This window comes from Salvelinus sp. IW2-2015, linkage group LG27 (assembly GCF_002910315.2).
Source record: "Salvelinus sp. IW2-2015 linkage group LG27, ASM291031v2, whole genome shotgun sequence".
NCBI classification, from domain to species: Eukaryota; Metazoa; Chordata; class Actinopteri; order Salmoniformes; family Salmonidae; genus Salvelinus; species Salvelinus sp. IW2-2015.
In genome coordinates, this window is record NC_036867.1 from 6423411 (window position 1) to 6449049 (window position 25639).

The 25639-nt window shown below is 43.8% G+C and overlaps 2 protein-coding genes across 4 annotated transcripts in view; one reads left to right on the top strand and one right to left on the bottom strand.

Annotated features, from left to right (window-relative positions):
• The window catches only part of lama1 (laminin, alpha 1), a 73364-nt gene extending 58590 nt beyond the window's left edge, over window positions 1-14774 (top strand). The window contains 27 exon segments of the mRNA XM_070435671.1: window positions 481-691; window positions 2520-2636; window positions 2982-3027; window positions 3030-3111; window positions 3113-3142; window positions 3335-3492; window positions 3720-3767; window positions 3770-3805; window positions 4002-4118; window positions 4293-4475; window positions 4768-4901; window positions 5164-5307; window positions 5550-5831; window positions 6012-6284; window positions 6452-6596; window positions 6784-6925; window positions 7145-7259; window positions 7747-7914; window positions 8059-8210; window positions 8605-8784; window positions 9007-9196; window positions 9307-9413; window positions 11569-11758; window positions 11972-12124; window positions 12776-12929; window positions 13223-13573; window positions 13759-14774. Of these exon segments, the coding sequence (XP_070291772.1) occupies window positions 481-691; window positions 2520-2636; window positions 2982-3027; window positions 3030-3111; window positions 3113-3142; window positions 3335-3492; window positions 3720-3767; window positions 3770-3805; window positions 4002-4118; window positions 4293-4475; window positions 4768-4901; window positions 5164-5307; window positions 5550-5831; window positions 6012-6284; window positions 6452-6596; window positions 6784-6925; window positions 7145-7259; window positions 7747-7914; window positions 8059-8210; window positions 8605-8784; window positions 9007-9196; window positions 9307-9413; window positions 11569-11758; window positions 11972-12124; window positions 12776-12929; window positions 13223-13573; window positions 13759-13919 (4069 nt within the window). The 3' untranslated portion in view covers window positions 13920-14774.
• Window positions 14548-25639, bottom strand: part of LOC111953925 (rho GTPase-activating protein 28) — a 59366-nt gene continuing 48274 nt past the window's right edge. For all 3 annotated transcript variants that reach the window (XM_023973409.1, XM_023973411.3, XM_023973410.3), the window contains exons 7-15: window positions 25449-25540; window positions 22908-22985; window positions 22296-22455; window positions 19127-19209; window positions 18233-18430; window positions 17470-17601; window positions 17114-17241; window positions 16933-16997; window positions 14548-16828 (exon numbers count right to left, since the gene is read on the bottom strand). In XM_023973409.1, coding sequence (XP_023829177.1) covers window positions 16737-16828; window positions 16933-16997; window positions 17114-17241; window positions 17470-17601; window positions 18233-18430; window positions 19127-19209; window positions 22296-22455; window positions 22908-22985; window positions 25449-25540 — 1028 coding nt within the window. In that variant the 3' untranslated portion in view covers window positions 14548-16736. The remainder of the gene's footprint in view (window positions 16829-16932; window positions 16998-17113; window positions 17242-17469; window positions 17602-18232; window positions 18431-19126; window positions 19210-22295; window positions 22456-22907; window positions 22986-25448; window positions 25541-25639) is intronic.

The window sequence follows — 25639 nt, forward strand, 5'->3', positions numbered from 1 at the left end:
TTCAGTATGGGCCATTCTCCTGGCAATGTTTGTCTATGGTGATTGCATGGCTTTGTGCTCGATTTTATACACCTGTCAACAACGGGTGTGGCTGAAATAGCCGAATCCCCCCCCCCCCCTTTGTACACTGCTGCTACTCGATGTTTATTATCTATGCATAGTCACTTCACCCCTACTGACAGTACTTGTACAAATTACCTCAACTAACCTGTACTGTCGCACACTGACTCGGTACCGGTACCCCCTGTATATAGCCTCGTTATTGTTATTGTTATTGTGTTGCTTTTTATTATAATTTTTTACTTTAGTCTACTTGGTAAATACTTTCTTAACTCTTCTTGAACTGCACTGTTGGTTAAGGGCTTGTAAGTAAGCATTTCACTGTAAGGTCTACACTTGTTGTATTCGGTGCATGTGACAAATAAAGTTTGATTTGATTTTGATTTGACTAATCCTGCTGTGGTTACACCTGTACCACAGTGCTACTGAGGCTCTCCTCCAGAGGGTGCTGAAGGACATTCTGGAACCCCAGGGGGCGATAGAGTCCCAGACCCTCAACATCTCTACCACCCTGACTGAACACCACCAACAGCTAGAGGATGCCCATGCCCTACTGATGACTGCCAGGGAGAACAACAACCACACACACACCCTGCTGGGGAGCATCCACACCAACCTACCAGAGTACCAGGTGAGTACACTTACTATAATCACTGTACTCACATTTACTATAATCACTGTACTCACACTTACTATAATCACTGTACTGAGTACTCACACTCACTATAATCACTCTACCAAACTTACTATAATCCTGTATCACACTTACTATAATCACTGTACTGAGTACTCACACTCACTATATCACTCTACCAAAATTACTATAATCACTGTACCCACACTTACTATAATCACTGTACTGAGTACTCACACTCACTATAATCACTCTACCAAACTTACTATAATCACTGTACTCACACTTACTATAATACTGTACTGAGTACTCACACTCACTATAATCACTCTAACAAACTCTCTATAATCACTGTATTCAGTACTCAATATTAATTTGTTCCTTGTGCTGTTGGACTCTAAATGCAAAGTAAATTGTATCAGTATTGTCTTATCTATCTAGTGCAGTTGGGACAGTGGTCGGTTGTGAGTGATTGTATTAATGTCCCCTATGTTGTTAGTGTATGCAGCATGATGGACTGACTGGTTTAAATGTGATGATGTATTAATGTCCTTATGTTGTTAGTGTATGCAGCATGATGGACTGACTGGTTTAAATGTGATGATGTATTTAATATCCTCTATGTTGTTAGTGTATGCAGCATGATGGACTGACTGGTTTAAATGTGATGATGTATTAATATCCTCTATGTTGTTAGTGTATGCAGCATGATGGACTGACTGGTTTAATGTGATGATGTATTAATGTCCTCTATGTTGTTAGTGTATGCAGCATGATGGACTGACTGGTTTAAATGTGATGATGTATTAATATCCTCTATGTTGTTAGTGTATGCAGCATGATGGACTGCTGGTTTAAATGTGATGATGTATTAATGTCCTCTATGTTGTTAGTGTATGCAGCATGATGGACTGACTGGTTTAAATGTGATGATTTATTATTCTCTATGTTGTTAGTGTATGCAGCATGATGGACGACTGACTGGTTTAAATGTGATGATGTATTAATATCCTCTATGTTGTTAGTGTATGCAGCATGATGACTGACTGGTTTAAATGTGATGATGTATTAATATCCTCTATGTTGTTAGTGTATGCAGCATGATGGACTGACTGGTTTAAATGTGATGATGTATTAATGTCCTCTATGTTTTAGTGTATGCAGCATGATGGACTGACTGGTTTAAATGTGATGATGTATTAATATCCTCTATGTTGTTAGTGTATGCAGCATGATGGACTGACTGGTTTAAATGTGTGATGTATTAATATCCTCTATGTTGTTAGTGTATGCAGCATGATGGACTGACTGGTTTAAATGTGATGATGTATTAATGTCCTCTATGTTGTTAGTGTATGCAGCATGATGGACTGACTGGTTTAAATGTGATGATGTATTAATGTCCTCTATGTTGTTAGTGTATGCAGCATGATGGACTGACTGGTTTACATGTGTATGATATAAGAATGTGTGTATATGTGTATCCTGGATGGACAAAGTTTTATTCTATTACATGTATTCTATTATATTCTACTATAATATTTGTACTCAGTATTCACACTTACTATACTCATATACTCAAGTACTTTAACCTAAGATAAATAAACATGTAGTCGAGTTTGCCATTATTGTTGATCTGTGCCAATGCCAAATCATATCAGGTCACTTTTATTAAAATGTAGGAATATACATGTACAATATATGCAAATGTACTTTGTGAAGTGATTTGATTTGGACTTTTGGTCATCTTCAAACATCGTAACTGAAGAGGGTCTATACATTCTCCAGTAGAAGTATTTAGACTGTGTTGTCTCTGTGTGTGTAGGGTCTGAAGCAGAATGTGAGCTGGCTGAAGCAGACAGCAGAAACCCAACTAGAGGAGACTCAGGACATCCTGGCGGATGCTGTCAATCTAGCAGAGGACATGAGCAACATCACCTCTGTAAGTCACACCATAACACCACATTTCCACCATATCCATATCAAATAAAGTGGATAAACTGTATAACTGCAATAAAGTAGCATCCCCCTATTGTGTGAATTTGTTGATTTAATCTTTATTTAAGCAGGAAGTCACTTTACATTAAAAAATGTGCTGTGTTTTAAAAAGTAGAGTCTGTGTTTGAACTGGTTTCTCTGGTTGTGTGTGTGTGTGTGTGTGTGTGTGTGTGTGTGTGTGTGTGTGTGTGTGTGTGTGTGTGTGTGTGTGTGTGTGTGTGTGTGTGTGGTGTGTGTGTGTGTGTGGTGTGTGTGTGTGTGTGTGTGTGTGTGTGTGTGACCTGTACAGCACCTGGGAGGGGCCAAGGACCAGCTGGAGCAGTGGAACCCCATGTTGGGAAGCATGTGGACACGCTGGTGATGGAGCTGAGGAAGAAAGATGCTCTGGAGCTGGTCTACAAGGCTGAGGACCACGCCCGGACTCAGCAAGAAGGCCCAGGGTCTGCAGAGGTATGTGTGTGTGTCGGCGGTCAAGCGGGTGTGTGTGTGCGTGAACTTCAACATATGTATCTTTGTCTATGCATTTCAAAATGCCTCGTCATCACAAACATTAGGCCATAGAAAAAAGACTAAATAGATATAGTAGCGATTTAGTCCATACATGTACAGTACATCAGCCTAACTTCCTCTTCCTGTATGTAGCTCTCTAGTGGAGGTGATGAATACCACTCTGAACGCCACCAGTGCAGAGCATGGCAACTCTAACATCAGAGCTAACGTCCAGCCTGCAGAGGAGATGGCTAACCTAGCCAACCTGACCGCTACTATGGCCCTCAATATGGTGAGTCAACACTAATCTAGTGGACATCAGTATCAACATCAATATAGAATAGAATAATGGTCCCAAATCTGTTTGTGCTGTCTATGGTCATATGATCACATGACTATGATCACAAAACAGATCTGGGACCAGGCTATAGAATGACCACTGCTACATTGGATATGAAGTGTGTTGTGGGTCAGAAACCTGCTAGCTATAGGAGTATCGTAAATAACTGTGTGTTGACTTTAGACTGTCCAGCCAGAGAGTCTTTCACTGATCTGGGATCTGAGGCTGTGCGGCGTAGTATGAAGATTCGGCCGAGAGTCTAACCCTGAGAAACAGCACTGAGGGTGAGTTGGAGTATGCAACACAACACACACACACACCACACACACACACACACACACACACACACCAACACACACACACACACACACACACACCCACACACACACACAACACACACACACACACACACACACACACACACACACAACACACGAATGCCTTATGGTAGTAAATTATATATGTGTGTGTCCTCCCTAGGTCTCCTGGCAAACATCAGTGATGTGACAGATAGAATGGCCTTGCTGAAAGAGAAACTCTGTAACACCAGCCGTCTCATCCCAGAGCAAGGCGCCCTGCTCCACAGCCTGCCCAACGGTGAGTGGCACTGCCATCTGCTGCCCTGTCAACTCAACTGTCCTTTTATATATCCTTTCTGCTTTAACATACTGTAGACATAAGTCATATATTTAACACTTTATCACAAACTCAGAGGCACGCTAGACAGTGGGGAAACAGTTTGTGTGACGTTGCCTGTGCTGCCCCCTGTAGGCACCAGTGAGCAGGTGCTGGACGCCAAGGAGCAGGCTGCCTTGGCCAACGCTTCCCTACAGAGGGCGCTGGAGCGCCTGGAGGAGCTCCGGGTCAGACTGGAGAAGTCCAGCACGGCTGTGGCCCAGGCCAGAACCAGCATCTCCAACACCAACCAGCTGTTCTCCGACTCACAATCCACTGGTGAGACTAACACATCATTCAGACATCCAACTATGGTCCTAGCTAGATTATAGCCAGCAACTTTGTAATGGAAACGTTTTTCATCTTTGCTTCCATCCTTTCCACATTAAACGACACCACATTTAAAGTCAAGTAGTGCCCCAAATACCTGTCTAATGCTAGTAAAATGTTGTTATCATGTTATCTTGTCATATCACTTTAGAGGCAAATTTCTAGAGATATTATGTGACTAACAGGAATGAGTAAGATGACGTAAGTATCATGAACCTGTCCTATCTGTTGTCCCGCTCAGCCAGTACAGCTGAGTCTAAGCTGAAGGAGGCAGAGAGTCGTACAGAGAGACTGTATGACCGTCTCAAACCCCTCAAGACCCTGGGGGAGAACCTGAGCAGAAACCTGTCTGAGATCAGAGAGATGATACGCCAGGTACCGCAAACAGGCTGCTTGTATAGTCACTATTCCAGCACACACACACACCACACACACACATACACACACACACAACAACACACACACAACACACAACACACACACACACACACACACACAACACACACACACACACACACACACACACACAATTGGGAACAACCACACAGCACACACACACACACACACACACACACACACACACACACACCCTGCTTTCAATTGTAATACTGTTTATGTCCTGCACTCTCCTGTATAGATCAAGGTGGCAGTGCTGGCAGACAAAAACTGTGTGAGGGCCTACAAACCTGAGGTATCCTCCAGTAACTTCAACACTCTTACCATGACCGTCAAGACCAGCGAGCCTGACAACCTGCTCTTCTACATGGGCAGCAGCTCCAGCGTAAGTCACACACTGACACGTACTGAATATCCAATGACGTACCTAATCATGATTACCCATAAGTCCGTTTTAAACTTAAGTCTACTGTATATAATCTACATCCAACCAGATGGTTGATTTATAACTATCTATAAACTACCCTTCACAAACATTTTATCATGTCAATGTAAGGTGTAACCACTATAACCATATGGCTATCTGACATGTGTAAAGTAAATGTCTAATTTTACGCTGAATATCAGGTGGACTTCATGGCGGTGGAGATGCAGCATGGCAAGGTGGCGTACCTGTGGGACGCGGGTTCAGGCCACGCCAAGCTGGAGTACCCCGACGTCCAGATCAACAACAACAAGTGGCACCGCATCAACGCCACGCGCTTTGGGAGGCACGGCACACTGTCAGTCCACCAGCTGGATTCAGAACCCCTGCCCGCGGTCAAGACCACCTCACCAGGCTCCACTACGATCCTGGAAGTCAACAAATCCACCCTGATATTCGTTGGTGGCCTGGGAGGCCAGATCAAGGTACCGTATTAAGCTCTGTCTTGGTATTTTTCACTCAGCCATGGTTCTAGCCAGCACCTTGGGTCCTTGAGAACATGAACTCATTCAATTCAAGTTGAGTCAACATCTTTCATGATGTTTTCTCCACTAATAAAACAGTGTAATCTAAAACAACTGATTCAATCTCTTTTGTGTCTACAGTCCTCTGTGGTGAAAATGACCCAGTTTAAGGGCTGTATGGGGGAGGCGTCGCTCAACGAGAAGAACATCGGGCTGTGGAACTACGCTGAGAGGGAGGGCCAGTGTCGCGGCTGCTTCATGAGTCCCCAGACAGAGGAGACGTCCTTCCACTTTGATGGCAGTGGCTACTCAGTTGTAGAGAAACCCCTCCGCTCCACCTCCACCTCCATCGTCATGCTGTTCAAGACCCTCTCCCCCAATGGCCTGCTGCTCTACCTGGCCTCCAACGGCACGGTACGCCCCCTGCTGGCCCACACACACACTACAACCACACTGAACAGTCTGTATTTGTAGCCTAGTTAGCACATAGTGGTCAGCTATTATTCTCTGATGTAACTAAATTCCCCTATCGGGACAATAAAGATTGATTGATAGATTGATGTGTATATTTGTCATTCCAGAGGGACTTCCTGTCCATTGAGCTGGTGGAGGGCCAAGTGCGTCTGACCTTTGAACTGGGCTCTGGCCCTCTGACTCTCACCTCCAACAAAGCCTACAACACCGGCAGCTGGTACAAGATCACCCTGCAGAGGAACAAACGCAAAGGTGGGTCAAAGGTCATAGGCTCATATTTATAGGGTAGAGTTGACAACTAAACATTGTTGGGGTCACATATTCTTCTTCTCATTTCTCCCTTGCACTTTATGGACACACTATTCATACCCCTATTGTGTTGTAGTTAACCTGGTATAATGTCTATGTCATGTAAAGTATTGTATCTCTCCCCTCCTAGTTTATATGGCGGTGATGGCGGCAGACAACTCATCAGAGAAAGAGATCATGGAGGCGGAGTCTCCTGGGACCGCCTCCGACCTCAACCGCTCCGACCTGGACCCAATCTACATCGGGGGACTGCCCATGTCTCGCCCTATTAGGTACCTGGAACTACTTTGGCGCATACTTCACCTACCTGCAAGATATTCCTAGTTGATATGCGTTTGTATTGCTGTCATTAATATATTTTTGCTGGAGCTCCTACTGCATTATGTAAATATTGAGCTTAGTGTGGGAATTGGTGTGTTTTTGTATTTTTTCAGTTTTTTTACATTAAATAAAATAAACGAGGTAAATTGTGAATTTAATAATTTTTGCAGGAGACAAGTAGTAGCACGGTCCTATGTGGGCTGCATAAAAAACATGGAGATTGCCCGCTCCAACTTTGACCTGCTCCGAGACTCCTATGGTGTCAAGAAAGGCTGTGTGTTAGAGGTAAGAAAGGCTGTGTGTTAGAGGAAAGAAAGGCTGTGTGTTAAAGGTAAGAAAGGCTGTGTGTTAGAGGTAAGAAAGGCTGTGTGTTAGAGGTAAGAAAGGCTGTGTGTTAGAGGTAAGAAAGGCTGTGTGTTAGAGGTAAGAAAGGCTGTGTGTTAGAGGTAAGAAAGGCTGTGTGTTAGAGGTAAGAAAGGCTGTGTGTTAGAGGTAAGAAAGGCTGTGTGTTAGAGGTCAGAAAGGCTGAAAGTAAAGAACCTTTCTTCAGGGGCCTTCTTCCTCTCTAGACAAATTAAAGGTAGACTTAGCAATATTGGGAAGAGTGAGTAGTGACAGTGACAGTCTTGGCATTTGAATTTTGCTGTTGTCGATTTCTGTAAAGAGGAAGATGCCCAGCAGTACATGATAATGGCATATTGTTGAGTCATCTTACATTGAATGCAAAAATACTTTCCATATTCCCTATGAGTAACTTGTGTGTGTGTTCCAGCCCATCCGCAGTGTGTCTGTACTGAGAGAGGGCTATGTGGAGCTGCCGTCTGTGTCTCTCGACCCCCAGGGGGAGCTGTTGGCCTCCTTCTCTACCCGCAATGACACTGGCATAATCCTGGCAGGCTTCAGCAAGGCAGGCACCCGCAAAAGCAGACAGGCTCGCCAGGTAAGGCCACAGATATACTGTGATAAAAAATGTGATATTATAAGAGCTCATACATGTTCATTAGTAATAAGTCTTTATAATGTTGCCAAAATGACTTATGGTTCAACCGTATATTGACCATGTTTTCTGTGTGTTTGTGTCCAGCCCTTCCTGGCAGTCATGCTGATTTCGGGGCGCTTGGAGGTTCATGTCAACATGGCAGAGGGCGGGAGCGTCCACAAGGTTGTGGTCAAATCACGCTCTGGGAGTTTCAGTGACGGACAGGAGCACTCGGTCATCTTGCAGAGGAACAGGAAGTGAGTGGCACCAGGAAGAGGGACTGATTAACCTGTAACATCTGTCATGATTTTATGCTGATGGATGGCTCAGTCATTATAAATGATGTCATTTGAAATTATACTTCCGCACACAAAATGATCTCTGCATTTATCGTGTTATCTGTGACCTTATTCAAGAACTTTCTATGCTGATGTTATACATAGGCCTACCCTCGGTTGATACAAAGGATGGATATATATAACAACTGCCATGGGATTAAATAAACTTTGAAATGGCCATTGAACAGCAGTAAATATTGCAAATTGTATCTTTTAATAATCATATTGTCCAGGATATAATATACAAGAAGTCTATTCTAAGATGAATAGCACTGTGTTGTTATTATTGACACTGTGTGTGTCATCCATCCAGGATGCTGGTTGTACTAGTGGATGAGGACCACCAGGAGATGGTACGTCTGTCCTCAGAGAAGGCCTCTCTGACCCTCACCTCTCTGTACATGGGCGGGGTCCCACCAGGAGAGGGCGCCGGGCTGCTCCGAACCACCTCCTCCTTCTACGGCTGCATCAGGAACCTGGCCCTGGACGCCAAGTGAGTCACATACCCAATACACAATGATGCTTCATTTGTCACACTGTGCTGGAGAAATTGATGTTTTTAATCGAGGATGCCATAAGTACATTTGCAAGGCTGAGCATTATCTAGAGGAATATTTTTTTGGGTCGCTGGTAACAAGGAGTATGGCATCCCTTCTCAATTGGGGCCTTGGTGGTTACTCTTTGGTCTGACCTGTGTTGTGCTGTGTCCCTATAGGTTGTTGGACCTGTCAGCTGCTGTGAGGTACCACAATGTGGACATGGACAGCTGTCTATTGGAGGAGAGGCCTAAAAGGGTCCTCCTACCTGACGACACTGACCTAGAGGCCGAGCCCACTCCGGACCCTGCCAGAACCCCTCCACCACCCCCCGGCCAGCTCAACGCGCTCACCCCCGGCACACTAACGGTACAGCACACACACCTCTTATCTGCTGTAGCTCTTCAAACAGGTCACCATGTTGTCACAGATCCTCGTGTTGTCCGTCATCGTTCTGTGTTCCCTCTGTTTGTCTCCAGTGTGCATCGATGGACAACACCTCATCCATCCCAGAGGCCCAGCAGTTTGGCATCTCCAGACACAGTCACATGGTCCTCAGCATCAACCCCAACACAGTGAGGAGGAGGTCAGTACTGACAGCTGGCTCCTTGAACTACCCTCTCCCTTCAAAACATGTCAGATGGCACAGCATGGTTTTTATCATATAGATCATATTCTATGTAATTTCTATGATTGTCACAATTCTATATTCATTTCATTAGGGATTCTCACTTCATAGTGTTGTATCTAATTTGAGTCATGTTAGCCTTGATATCAGTTGGCCCATAGCTAGTTGTGTAAAACAGGTTCAAGCCAGCATTCCAGTACATTGAAATGGTGTAGGAAGGTGTTCTAGCTGCTTAGCTAATACTTTGCCTTGGTGTGCTCTACAACCATCATACTAAGTACTCCTGTAAGGGAGAGCATGGGGCCTATACTTTTGGCCATGCAGTGTATGTGGACACCCCTTCATATTAGTCGATTCGGCTATTTCAGCCACACCCGTTGTTGACAGGTCTATAAAATCGAGCACAAAGCCATGCAATCACCATAGGAAAACATTGCCAGGAGAATGGCCCATACTGAATAGCTCAGTGACTTTCAACATGGCACCGTCATAGGATACCAACTTTTCATCAAGTCAGTTTGTCAAATTTCCGCCCTGCTAGAGCTGCCCCAGTCAACTGTAAGTGCTGTTATTGTGGAGCAACAACAGCTCAGCCGCAAAGTGGTAGGCCATACAAGCTCACAGAACGGGACCGCCGAGTGCTGAAGTGTGTAGCATGTAAAAATGGTCTGTTCTTTACCGAGTTCCAAACTGTCACTGGAAGCAACGTTTTATTACAAAAATAAACTTAAACTCATTGAAGATTGACCCTAAGAGACACATGTAAGAAGGGGTGTCTTATGATGAGCCTCTGTTGACTGTCATGGACAAAGTGGAGTCGGGAGCTTTTGAAATGGGTTTCGATGGCCGAGCAGCCGCACACACACCTAAGGTCACCATGCGCAATGCCAAGCGTCGGCTGTAGTGGTGTCAAGCTTGCCGCCATTGGACTCTGGAGCAGTGGAAACGCGTTCTCTGGAGTGATGAATCACGCTTCACCATCTGCCAGTCCGACAGACAAATCTGAGTTTGGCGGATGCCAGGAGAACACTACCAATGCATAGTGCCAACTGTGCAGTTTGGTGGAGGAGGAATAATTCTCTGGGGCTGTTTTTCATGGTTCGGCTAGGCCCCTTAGTTCCAAAGCGAGGTCCATACAGAAATGCTTTGTCAAGATTGGTGTGGAAGAACTTGACTGGCCTGCACAGAACCCTGACCTCAACCCCATCGAACACCTTTGGGATGAATTGGAACACCGACTGCGAGCCAGGACTAATCGCCCAACATCAGTGCCCGACCTCAGTAATGCTCTTGTAGCTGAATGGAAGCAAGTCCCTGCAGCAATGTTCCAACATCTAGTGGAAAGCCTTCCCAGAAGAGTGAAGGCTGTTATTGCAGCAAAGTGGGGACCGACTCCATATCAATGCCCATGATTTAGGAATGAGATGTTCGATGAGCAAGTGTCCGCATACTTTTGGCCATGCCGTGTAACATACAGGATAGTGAATTGCAAAAAACCCTCTTAAGGCCATCATCGTTGATTGCTTTTCTCTGAGCATGAGTGCATATCTCTTCATTAAAGAGAAGAATTATAATAGCCTCCCCAAGGTCTACCTAATTTCCTGTCTCGGCTGTGGCCCATTCTCTTTGTTTAAATATGTATTATTCACGAGGCACTCCGGCACTGCTTGGAAACGAGCAGGGCTAATGTTACACATTCCCATTGACTTAGCTAGAGCTCTTCTCAAGTGTTTCACTGTAGCCTACATTGTTTGTGATTGAGAGGAAGGCACAGTTCAATTAGCCTGGTCCCAGATCTGCCTGTGCTCTTGCCAACTCCTATTGTCACTGTCATGCCAAACATGTGGTGAGACCTGGCTAGGTTTTTGGTTGGTGGATGCATTCATCAATATATGATTATGAGATTGGTTGGCACTCCTAAACAAGTGTCCACTTCAATTGTGCATTATTGACAATTATCCACAAATTGTCATATCCATTCATTGCCTATATATAGGTCTACCAAACCATTAACAAAAGTCTTTATCTTACAGTAAATCATAGCTAACTCAAAATATATCTTTGTCAGTAGCTTAAATACTTCAAATCTCTTCTCGCTTTCTCTCCCTGACAGTTTCTCTCTGGAGCTGTCGGTGCGTACCTATGCCCAGAGTGGTTTGATCTACTACATGGCCCATGCCAACCAGATGGACTACGCCACTCTGCAGCTGCTGGGAGGACATCTGTTCTTCACCTGTGACAAGGGCAGCGGCCCTGCCACCGCCACCTTCCCTGTACCCGTCAACGATGGCCAGTGGCACACAGTTAGTGACTATACCCTTTTGGGCCAAGAGCGATAGTAGATTGCAGTGTTTGTTGTCGATTCAGGGGATGCATAACAATATTATTAATGAATACAAAAGCCCAAGTATGTCACAATTCAAGTTCGTTTCAGATCATAACTGAAAGCAGTGATATTACCATGCAGGTTGTCATGACTCTCCCTAACCCTGTCATGTATCTGTGGGTGTGTCCAGGTGAAGACAGACTTCAATAAGAAGAGTGTGGTTATCAGTGTAGACGGCCAGCCGTCAACTCCAGTGCCGGCTAAAGGAAACACTCTGGATGTGGAGAACAAGCTGTATCTGGGAGGACTGCCCCAGACCTACACCGCCAAGAAGATAGGCAACGTAAGTTAAACTACAACACACAACATGCACTGATTGTACAAAACATTAAGAACACGTGCTCTTTCCATGACAKACTGACCAGGTGGAAGCTATGATCCCTTATTGATGTCACTTGTTAAATCCACTTCAATCAGTGTAGATGAAGGGGAGGAGAGAGGTTAAAGGATTTTATAAACATTGAGACATGGATTGTGTATGCGTGCCATTCAGAGGGTGAATGGGCAAGACAAAAGATTTAAGTGCCTTTGAACGGGTATGGTAGTAGGTTCCAGGCACACCGGTTTGTGTCAAGAACCGCAACGCTGCTGGGTTTTTCACGCTCAACAGTTTCTCATGTGTACCAAGAATGGTCCACCACCCAAAGGACATCCAGCCAACTTGACACAACTATGGGCCAGCAACCCTGTGGCAAGCTTTCGACACCTTGTAAAGTCCATGCCCCAACGAATTGAGGCTGTTCTGAGGGCTAAGGGGGGTGGAACTCAATATTAGCAAGGTGTTCCTAATGTTTGGTATAGTCAGTGTACTTCCTATTCATGCTTTAATATAATTTTTATATCATTGTTTGTGTTGAAAGCAGGTGGTACATTTTCTTCTGAGTAAATGTTTATCCACAACCCCAAATGTTAATATTTATATTCCCTCATGCAGGTGACCCATAGCTTGGCAGGCTGCATCCAGAAGGTGATGCTGAACAGTGTTAAGCTGGACACCCAGAATCCAGTGTCTGAACAATCCACTGCGCACTGCTTCGCCGCAGCCCAGGACGGGACCTTCTTCAATGGGAGCGGATACGCTGCTCTGAGTGAGTACTAACACCCATACACTCCATACTTCAAGCCAAAGACTCTGGGAAGCAAAAAACACAAAAAGMCATTTAAAATGTTTCTGCCAACTATATTTAAAAAGTCAACATTTCCACATCCTTTCTGATACATTTTCAACCGGAATAATGCTTAAGATGAGATAATTTTAACAAGCTCAATACATAGCTACATTTAACATGTTTAAAAACATGAATGGGAGTGCCTTAATGTGTCCCCCTTGACTGTATGACATAGTGATGTAAACTGGTTCGTTATGGTTTGTCCCCTGCAGTAAAGAATGGGTACAAAGTGGGCTCAGATATGGAGGTGGCTCTGGAGTTCCGCAGCACAGTGCCGGATGGAGTCCTCCTCGGGGTCAGCAGCGCCAAGGTGGACGCCATCGGACTGGAGCTAGCCAACGGACAGGCGGTGTTCCACGTGAACAACGGTGCCGGGCGGGTGTCGGCCACTTCGCGGCTGGGCTGGTGGCTGTGTGACGGCCGCTGGCACACCCTGCTGGCAAAGAAGACCAAGAACGCTCTGAGTCTGACCGTGGACGGAGTCACGGTGCTCACCGACAACCCCCACCCCCAGTCCACCTCGGCTGAGACCAAGGACCCGGTCTACGTGGGAGGCTTCCCCGGTACGTTCCCCCTCTAGAAAACCTTGTCTCTTTCCACAAACAACCCCTAGACCCTAAATGCAAGACACTTCACTGGACTGGGCCTTTGTCATCCCTTTGCTTTGATGTTGATCAATTTCAGTGTCAAGTAAATTAATTTGTTAGCACCCATGTATTGACCTCTCTCTCTCTTTTTTTTCCCCCAGTCGGAGTGAAACAGAACTGCCTGACATCCAGAATGCCGTTCCGTGGTTGTATGCGTAACATCCGCTTGATCAAGGGTCACATGACCAACATCCTGGACTTCAGTACCGCCTTCACTCTCCAAGGAGTGTCACCCCACTCCTGCCCTAGCACCGCCACATAACCTTGCCACAACCATACCAGAACTTTACCAGCCATACCAAACCATTCCATATCTAACGCTATGACCCTGTGATTTGACCATCGAAATTTGACCTATGAAATGACTTCCATTTGTAATGTTTTGTAAAGAAAGATTGAAGTAATGTTTGATCAATGCGAATTTTCTATTTTTTTTCTTTTCTTTTTTTATCAACTCATTTTCTAACATGATTCCAAGTGTTGGTGTGCATGTTCTTTTGTGCATTTTGACTCCCCAAAATTAATTGGACAATAGAATGTCTTAGTTTTTATATGTGATGTTCTAGAAAAGTAATATTTGTTAATAAAATACTTTAAAAAATATAGCTTACTTAAAAAAAGATGTGTATTGTAGTGAAGTCATAGTTGCTCTGTAGGCTCCATTACTATAGGCCCGCCCACATATTATGCAGTGCATAACACATTTGTCAAAGCTGCTTCCAAAGCTGTTATCCGTTCTATAGCATGTCTGTTTGTCTTTCTGCATAGTTTCCCAGGAGTACCTGCAGAAGAATGTTCTGCATCTAGTGTTCATGCTATTTTGGGGGAGAAACTGAGCTGATTTTTTTCTAACATATTTCACAACACAGTTCAGGCAAGAGAAAGACAACTCCATTTTTAACTTGACGTTATATTCAGTTGTTACTGTGTCAGATACATTGTGCCACTTGGCCAAAACTGTCAACAGTGGTCAAATAATATTCATAAAATAAATGCAAATTAAAAAAATGCTAAATCAGTATTCTATATACAGAAAATACACACATAGTAAGAGTCTATGGTGCACAATCATTTACAAAAAATGTTTACACACTGGCTTTGGAAGGATGAAAATAATTTTAAAAAAGTCCTGCGCAAAGCCATATCAACATTACGACCTTTGTCTTGTTGATACATTTGCTACAGGTTCATTTGGAAGCACAGAATACTTTAACAACAAAAACCACAGGCTGACAACCAAGGCACAGGCAAACATTGAACTACTAAGACCACAGAGTAAAATAAAGTGGAGAGAGGTTGATCGGGCTAAAACATACATGCCCTGCAAGTAAACATTATTCACAAGTTCATAACCAAGCGAGGGCTAGCCTGGTTAAACCAGACTGAACATTGCGCTTACCATCGTTTGAAAAAAAACTATGGTGAAATGTAATGAAATCAGTTTGGAAGCCAGGCTAACACTGCTATGACRGGCCTTTTTTTATGGCCACTCTATGCCTTTTCTCCTTTCCTTCATTAGAGGAAGTATTGTAAGCACTCTCCAGGCATGCAAGGTCAGTTTAGTTCATTAGTAATGCATGTCTCTTATGTAGACTGGACATACAGGATTGGTTGTTGAGTCATAGTGTAGTGTGTACATTGTTTTCTACAAGTCACATGTACAACATTCACAGTCCGTTGGGGTGGGGAGATGTGTCAGGAGGAGATATATAAGTTCTGAACCTTTCTATATTACTGCTCAACATGCAAATCCAAAAAGCAAAAAAGGTGGGCTTGACAATGGCCTGAATCGTTGGCCACAGTTCCGATGTGGGCCTCAGTACTCTGAAACCGCTTCCTCTCCTTATCTCATGTCCTYGACCACTGACAGGTGAAAGGACTGGATAGGTTTCCACTATGTTGTTTTCACCTGCCTTGTCCTGATCAGTTCTAGACACAGATCAGTGGTCAGCAGGACAGGAGACCATGAAACAAAGTTGTTACAACCTTTTAGAYGGAGCCAATGGCTGTATTCAGTATCAGGTCATCCCATCTCCACTTGTCCCTCACCATCATGAACTCAACAACCCAAACTGCTAGTCTGAATCTCCTCACTCCCAATGGTTTTGCAATCAACATGCTGCTCTTATAAATGATAAAAAAGTTATATGGAGTATGTGTAATAATACAATAAGCAGGATACATTTGTGGTATAAATATAGCAAGTAAATGTTAACTGGGTCTTGCATGAAGATGTACACATGGTCTGTTATTGTGTCCATGGCCTCTGTAGCAGGGTCGTTCCACGAAGAATTCCTTTTGCATCTTTTTGATATTTTATGTAGAAATTGTGCAACAATAATGAATTTTAAAACCCTGTTTTATTAAATGAAGTGCCCTTTGATATAGACCACATGGAAAATTCAATAAATCTGTTTTTTTATATAAATAAAGACTTGCTAGTGTCCCTCCATGCACCCTCTGATTCTTGGAAGATTTTAAGCAACAATAACCCCAACATTTCACCATCATTGTAAAACCTTGCTATTTTGTTGCTTTGACAAAGTCATTTCTGAAGATTATTATTTCATGTGATTAGTCTGTCCCTCATTTTAAGGTCAATCCTGTTACGTAAACTGAACACTCGTTTTAGTTTGTCAAAAGAAACATTGAACATCTAATAGTGAAATTTTAGTGTAAAATAAGTTACTGTCCTCAAAAGGCACAAATAAATTCAAATGGCAAGCAATGGGATGTCGTCAGTCACGTATGTGGAGCATGTCTTCACAAAGCTGTCCCACCTCCAAATACTTCCATCCAGAACCCAGCTAGTCAGAGTATAGTGCTTCTGTCCTATTTAGTAGTTTGTTATAAGGTTCAATCCCACAAACATGGCCTATGCTGAGTCCTTCCTTCGGGAGGAGAATGTCTCTCTCCATAGTTCCTCTTCCAGCTCTCGCTCTTTTTAGTGGTCCATAGTTTGGGATAAAATCTCAACTACAGTCAACAAGGCCTCCATGCATGCCCAGTTCACCAGGACGACCACAAGAGGGCAGTGGTTCAGTTTGCTGACTGTGTTGAGTGAGTGAATCCTCAGTTCTCATGTTGTCGTGGGTTTTAAAAGCCATTCACAGTGCGGATTCACATGGTACACATCTAGTAGGTGAGTCTCAGGGTCCAAGCAGCGCTCGCCTAGAGAGAAAAGTCTTGTTTTAGTTCGATTAAAGAAGACAGAAATTACAATAATCCTTTGTTTGAAAATAATTTGAGTCAAACAGGGATGTAATCATACATACCTATGTTTCCTCCGACCTCAAACAAATACTGTACTGGCCTTTGGCTAGTGCTTCTGGTGCCACGACTGCGAGATAAAAAAAGATAATGATTTTAATAAACCCAGACATCCCTATAGTATACATCAGCAACATCAACAGAGGCAATGAAGTAATAAGTAATCATCACTCTTCCTCCACTGACCCGTTCTCATAATCGAAGCGCGCCATCACATCTTTGGCCTTGGTCTCGTTGTCCAACTGGATCGCCATGGAGATCTTAGCGTGTAGTGGGGCGTGAACCCTGATGACCCCTTCTCGGAGGTCAGTCAACTGTGGACAAAGAAAAGACCCAACTTCAATTCAAGTACCATTACATGAGTAAACCTCATGCTGAAAGGTACTGGCGACCGCATTCAATTAGGTACTGTAAGGAGCAAGCATACACCCAATAGCCTATGATATTGTTGTCAAGTCAAACTAACATTGAGAATAAATCTAATTGACCATTTCAAGTTGGGGTTAAAGTAGTTTAGAGTCCATAAAGTCAGTAATCATTACCTCGCTCCTCTCAGTCTTCTCAGCGTTCCTCTTCCTCATCAGTAGCAGCTTCCTTTTGGTCTTCTCTGAGCTGGGCGGCTTCTTGCTTGCCTCATTCAACTTCCTCACGTGGGAGATGAGAAAGCAGGGCACCTGAGGAGAGAACAATATACCTATTAATCTCTCTATCCTCCCTCTCTCTCTTTCTCTTCACTTTCTCCCCGTCTGCCCGGAGGCTTGATGATTTGGGCTATAGTGACATTGCATTCTATGCATTGTACTATGCATTGTATTCTAATAGGTCAGGCAGCAGTCCCCAGATGTGGGTCAAGCTGCTCTTTGTCTCTTTGCGTTTCATACAACGTGCCTGGATCACTTCCCTCATGGGTTTTTGTCATACATTTTTTCCCCCCAGTAAAACAAATGGTGAGCTCAGCTTTCATTCTTGTTTAACCAGGCTCAAGGTCTACATAAAAACGGACTTGTCTTGAATTACTGAAAGTGAGGTTTTTGTTCAGCGAAATTACAGAAGTTGTACTGGAAGTCTTAAAATTGCAGATGCTATGCTGGAGCAGTATAGATGTAATCTATCAACCACCAATTTGGGAAATTGCAGTCCTACTGTAGTTGAATAGCACCCTGGTCTGTCCTGATGAGGCCAGATGACTGTTGATGAGATATGTTTGGGGGTAGTGAATGTGTAGTGTGTGTGTGTGTGTGTGTGTGAACGTATCCCATCTCTATGTGTTCAAGGAACGTGTGTACGCGTGTGTTGCAAACTCACGGTCCAGAGCAGTTCTTGGTATGTGATTAGTAGCCGTACGAGGTGGGCCGCCCCGCCTGCCGCCTGCATCTCCTCCTGCTTGGCGTTCTTGCCCCGGTAGGTGAAGAGGTTGGGAGCCACAATCATGGACACGTTCCACAGACTCATCCTGTTCTTCTCTTCATAGGCTACCACCTTCCTCAGGAACTCTAACAGGGCCTGSAGGGGCACAGAGGGGTTAGACTGGGTCTTTGTGTGTGCTCTTCGGATTTATTCCTTCAAGCAAACAGGTTCAACCTTTGCACTGGCACAATCACTGGGTAACTCTGGCCTACTGATCCAAAATGTGCCCATACTGAAACACATTCTCATATCTTATCCTACACACGTCATTTTATATACTGTCCACTCAGGAAGAGAGGACGTCAGGGGGTTGTCACCCGTTTTCCCTTCACACCTTCAAAAACCTCTTATCTAAACTTTATACAATAACCCATTCATGGGACGATACTTAAACATAGTTGTTGCTCTTCAAGTTCACTTCAAGTGTGCCAAGTTAAGTCATCATATTATGCCTTGACTGAGGCTTGAGCAACACTTCATGGTTGTTTACATGTTACGAAGGCAATCGCCCCTTAGAATGGAATGTTAGTCACTCATGGTTGTGACTATTGGCTTATGAGTCATAGGAATGCATAGTTGGACACAGTTGCCCAATTGAAAATAAACTCTTAGCCCCTGCACTTATTTGAGCTATTTTAGGACTGGATATGTGGGATAGGTGTGTGTTTGTGTGTAGGGTTGTGAGGTCACAGTTGAAAGTGTAGTCTCTCAGTCCATGATCATGAGTCTTGGGATAGCTACAAAGGATGTGAACCCTGATCTTTAGGGTCATTAGTCAAAGATCATGCTCACCTTGAGTGTGTCTCTGTTGGGCTCAGGGAGCAGCATGATGAGGAGGTGCAGGGCCTGGATCTGGTGTCTGGGAGAGGAGACACCTGAGGAGGGACAGAGGGGAAAATACACTGATATCTCTGCAAACACACATACCTTACGAACTGGTGGAAGTGTTGTTGACTGTTATTGACATTGTTAAGAGTACATTTATGAGAAAAATTGGAAATTAATCATAAATGACTAGCAACATATACAAAAGTATATGGACACCCCTTCAAATGAGTGGATTTGGCTATTTCAGCCACACCTGTTGCTGACAGGTGTATAAAATCAAGCAGACAGCCATGCAATCTCCATAGACAAACACTGGCAGTAGAACGGCCTTACTGAAGAGCTCAGTGACTTTCAACGTGGCAGCAGCATAGGATGCCACCTTTCCAAGTCAGTTTGTCAAATTTCTGCCCTCCTAGAGCTGCCCCTGTCAAATGTAAGTGCTGTTATTGTGAAGTGGAAACGTCTAGGAGCAACAACGGCTCATCTGTAAAGTGGTAAGCCACACAAGCTCACAGAATGGGACCGGCAAGTGTTGAAGAGCTTAAAAATTGTCTGTCCTCGCTTGCAACACTCACTACCGAGTTCCAAACTGCCTCAACGTCAGCACAATCATTATTCGTCGGGAGCTTCATGAAATAGGKTTCCATGGTCGAGAAGCCACACACAAGCCTAAGATCACCATGAGCAATGCCAAGCATCAGCTGGAGTGGTGTAAAGCTTGCAGCCATTAGACTCTGGAGCAGTGGAAACCAGTTCTCTGGAGTGATGAATCACGCTTCACCATCTGACAGTCCGACAGACGAATCTGGGTTTGGCGAATGCCAGTAGAACGCTACCTGCCTGAATGCATAGTGCCAACTGTAAGGTTTGATGGAGGAGGAATAATGGTCTAGGGCTGTTTGAGCTARGTCCCTTAGCTCCAGTGAAGGGAAATCTTAACGCTACAGCATACAATAACATTCTAGACAATTCTGTAATTCCAACTTATGGCAACAGTTTGGRGAAGGCCCTTTCCTGTTTCAGCATGACAATGCCCCTTAGTTCCAAAGCWAGGTCCATACAGAAATGGTTTGTCRAGATKRGTGTGGAAGAACTTGACTGGCCTGCACAGAGCCCTGACCTCAACCCCATCGGACACCTTTGGGATGAATTGGAACGCCGACTGCGAGCCAGGCCTAATCGCCCAACATCACTGCCTGACCTCACTAATGCTCTTGTAGCTGAATGGAAGCAAGTCCCCGCAGCAATGTTCCAACATCTAGTGGAAAGACTTCCCAGGAGAKTGGAGGCTGTTATAGCAGCAAAGGCGGGACCAAATCCATATTAATGCCCATGATTTTGGAATGTTCGACGAGTAGGTGTCMACATATTTTTGGTCATGTMGTGTATTTTACAKGTGCTGTAAACAATGCTAACCATGGTGATATATAGTATGAAGGACTGAATAATTTGTCTCTGCTTACAGGGCAGTAGAGATAAGGGTGTCAGAGAGCTATTTTAGTATATGTACAGTGCATTCAGAAAGTATTCAGACCTCTTCCCTTTTTACAGATTTTGTTACATTACAGCCTTATTCTAAAATGGATTAAATAAAACATGTTCCTCATCAATCTACACACAATACCTCATAATGACAAAGCAAACAMAGGTTTTTAGAAATGTTTGCTAATGTATTAAAATCTAAAACAGAAATCCTTTATTTACACAAGTATTCAGACCCTTTGCTATGAGACTCAAAATTGAGCTCAGGTGCATCCTGTTTCCATTCATCATCCGTGAGATGTTTCTACAATTTGATTGGAGTCCACCTGTGATAAATTCAATTGATTGGACATGATTTGGAAAGGCACACACCAGTCTATATAAGGTCCCACAAAAACCAAGCCATTAGGTCAAAGGAATCGTCTGTAGAGGTCCGAGACAGGATTGTGACAGGATTGTGTCGAGGGAGAGATCTGGGGAAGGGTACCAAAACATTTCTGCAGCATTGAAGGTCCCCAAGAACACAGTGTCCTCCATCATTCTTAGATGGAAGAAGTTTGGAACCACCAAGACTCTTCCTAGAGCTGGCTGCCCGGCCAAACTGAGCAATCGGGGAGAAGGGCCTTAGTCAGTGAGGTGACCAAGAACCCGATGGTCACTCTGACAGAGTTCCTCTGTGGAGATGGGAGAACCTTCCAGAAGGACAACCTTCTCTGCAGCACTCTACCAATCAGGCCTTTATGGTAGAGTGGCCAGATGGAAGCCACTCCTCAGTAAAAAGCACATGACAGCCCGCTTGGAGTTTGCCAAAAGGCACATAAAAACTCTGACCATGAGAAACAAGATTATCTTGTCTGATGAAACCAAGATTGAACTCTTTGGCCTGAATGCCAACGTCACGTCTGGAGGAAACCTGGCACCATCCCTACGGTGAAGCAGTATCATGCTGTGGGGATGTTTTTCAGCGGCAGGGACTGGGAGACTAGTCAGGATCGAGGGAAAGATGAACGGAGCAAAGTACAGAGASATCCTTCATGAAAACCTRCTCCAGAGCACTCAGGACCTCAGACTGGGGCAAAGGTYCACCTTCCAACAGGACAAYGACMCTAAGCACACAGCCACRACAACGCAGGAGTGGCTTCGGGACAAGTCTCTGAATGTTCTTGAGTGGGCCAGCCAGAGACCGAACTTGAACCCGTTCAAACATCTCTGGAGAGACCTGAAAATAGCTGTGCAGCGACACTCCCCATCCAACCTGACAGAGCTTGAGAGGATCTGCAGAGAAGAAGGGGAAAAACTCCCCAAATACAGGTGTGCCAAGATGGTAGCATCATACCCAAGAAGACTTGAGGCTGTAATCGCTGCCAAAGGTGCTTCAACAAAGCACTGAGTAAAGGGTCTGAATACTTATGTAAATGTGATATATCAACAAGAAAAAATTATATTCATTTGCTAACACTTCTAAAAACCTGTCATTACGGGGTATTGTGTGTAGATTGAAGAGGACAAAAAACAGTTTCATCAATTTTAGAATAAAGCTGTAATGTAACAAAATGTGGAAAAAGTCAAGGGGTCTGAATACTTTCCAAATGCACTGTATTATGTATACACTTAATGGTAAGCGTACAGGCCTACATTTGTGTGCACTCACTCTGTGCAGCGGCGAAGGCCGGTAAGTGCTGGAGCGTGAGCARAGGATAAGGCAGCTCTCTGATGAACATCTTCAGCAGACCCGCTGCGTCATTGTGCCTCACCTGCTCCCAGTCAAACCGTTCCTCATTGAACTTCTGCTCCAGCTCCTGGCGCAGATGCTGCAAATACGAACACCAAAACAAAAATATACACATTATCTCCACAATGGTTCCTCCTGTGGTTAATCTCAACTGCACGGTCACCTTTGACCCCTCCATAAAAACAAATCACATCCCTAACCATCACCATGTGTGTTTGGGGAACCTAATACCTACATGCTTCCTCTAGTTGAGATGTCAAGTGTGTGTAGGGGGTGACCTGCCATGGTACCTAACAAATCAAAATGGAGGGGAGTGGGGGGTACATCCCCTCTTCAGTCTGCTTGTACAGCACTAAATCAAAGAACAAACATATCTTTCCCTTCAGTGAAATGTTTTTACAATGGTAGACATAGGCTAGAGTTACACAGAACAAGATAGCTCTATGATTGGTGATTGACAGCTAAAGTATGAAAAGCTCCAGTTTCATTAGTGGAAAAGGGAGAGGGGGTGTGTGTATCTGAGGGGCTTACCTTTACTCTGGATGCAGACCCTGGTACTCTGAGAATCCCCTCTGTTTGTAGTCCTGTCTGCTCCAGCTTGGACAAGAGCTGCAAACACAAGCATACACATTTTATAAACCACAAGTTTAACAAACCAAGAGGGACATTTCTATGTGAACTCGACTCTCACCTGTAAACAAAATCAACCAAATCTGACTGCATTTGTTTCCTCTTCCCGGTTTTCACAGACAGGGAAGTCATTTTTGTGCAAACTTTCTTTTTACAGGGAGGTCATGAAACCACTAACAAAACAGCATTCAATTCATATTTACAACTAGAGATAAAAGCGCCCACAGATTCGGTCGCTGGCCCTTGATGTTTGTTCTCCATCGCCAAACTTGTTTTGCGCTATTGAACATGACTCACACCTGGATTGGAGACTTCAGTCATCTCGTCTCTACAGAAAGATGTCAGCGACCTGAGGTTAACGCTATCAGACCCACCATCTCTCACACACCTGGTCCACTCCAAAAGAAAGACACAACCCTTCTGTTTCCTGCCTCTTAGTGACGACTAGATAAAACATGTCCCTTAAAAAGGTGCACTCCGTAACTTCTCTCAACTGTAAACTGTGTGGTACTAACACTTGATCATTTTTGTTTAGGAGGGCTTAGGGATCTTCACRAGTGCAATATGACAGATATGAGAGAGTAAGGCAACCCAACAATTGTATTTTATGACAAGCTTTGAATCCTAAAGGCTAACTATCTGTTAACTAGACCGCACAAAATCTGCATTCTGAAGCAATGGTTTGACCTTGTTCATCAAGTCCTCCTCCAGAAACCACTTTCCAGGTCTGCAAAAGATAAACCAACACTGATATAGCAGTGAACAATTGCTTCAAAGAAAAGTCCTATAATTCCCTTTCAGAAGCCACTTATCTACCAAATCCATAAAACATCACCTTGATACCCAATACTCTAGTCATTTACTATACGTGGCCTGTAATTGTAGTCAGTCAATGTGACTTATTTTAGGCGAATTCTGCGTAGACTGGAATTTGACTGCTGGTAACATGGTTATTTGTGCCTTAACCCTCAGCTATGCCAAGGTTAGGTCCGTGCCACTGGCTGACTGACTGGCAGCTGCTGGGACTCTAAACAGTCAGATGTTATTTTCAGTACAGCTCTGTATATACAGTCCCAGATATATTTCTAACATACATGAGCTATAATAGCTAACATATTCTATTACATCTAAGACATTTCAGCTTTTCATTTCTTATTCATTTCTAAACATTTCTAAAAACATAATTGCAATTTGACATTATGGGGCATTGTGTGTAGGCCAGTGAATTGTAAATTCAATTGTAAATTCAGGCTGTAACACAATAAAATATGGAAAAAGTCAAGGGGTGTGAATACTTTCTGAAGGCACTGCATATACCATCCCAGACATATTTCTAAAATGTCAGAGATAACATATTCTATGATAGAAATGAACAATAACTAACATCCATCCCTAGCTGACATGACAACACAAATTAAAATATCAGTATATATAGCTTATAGTTCATCACTTGACTCTCCTCCCTCCCCTACTCAGTAGGTTTAAAAGGAGTATATGRTGGACTTCTGACATTTAGTCTCTCCGGAATGTCTTTGTGATGACGTGTGACAGCAACGCTTAACCAGGCTGACTCTAGTACTGATAGTGAAACAGGAGAGGCTCTTGGGCACTTGGAGGGAGCAGTCCGTGTGTGGGCATCCCCTGACACATATTACGTTAACACAAAGCAGTAATGTCCAGCTGAGGAGGAAGAGTCAGGGAGTGATGTGAGGGGTCCTGGGAAARGGGTGCTTCAGTAGGAAAAGCATGATGGAAGGGATGAGGGTCAGGATACTACGGGTTAGAGGGGGAGAGTAGAGCTGGGACGATAAACCAAAAATGTATATCGACACGACAATACCGACCACTTATTGTGGACATTTTCTGATATCGTTCATTACGATAAATAACCTATTGGGCCCTACTAGAGAAATGTGAAGTTTTAAATGAAATAAGTTTGTAATATGGGTGATTGTTAATAGGAAAATTGATAGGTACAACATTCAAAGTATTAGTAGARGTTTTAAGGGTAATATTAAAAAAACAACAGTGCACATGGATGTTATAAACTTATTGTTCAATTTATTATTATTGTAATAATTCAGTCAATTTATAGCGATATGAATTTTTGTAAATATCGCCCAGCTCAAGGTGTGAGTAGCACTGAGAGAAGGAGGGAGGGAGTTGGGGAGGAGAGAGACAGAGGGGGGGGGAGAGAGAGAGAGACAAAAAGAGAGAAAGGAAACGAGGGAGAGAGAGATTTAGGGAGAGTTTAACTGACCCGTAGAAGTATAGGAGAACTGGCAACGCACAATAACCCCATATAATTTTCCATTGGGGAATAAGCAGGGATTTCCCAGTATAATTTCGATAACTATATTCACAGGGGAGAGACACTTGTGGTTTCAAAGGAGAAGTAAGGGGGGCTTTACCAATACAAATAGAACCAATCAGATACAGTACCTTTCTGAAGACGAGAGGAACCTTGGACCCGGGGAATTTCTTCTGGTCATTCTCCAGTAGAGTGGTCAGGGGAACTCCAAATATACCACTTTCTGTGGAGGGGAGGGAAAAAAGAGAGTTCAAAACCCCAATGACTGTTGTCTACGTAAAAATAGGATGTGAAACACCAAGGTTGTGTTCATTAGGGCACG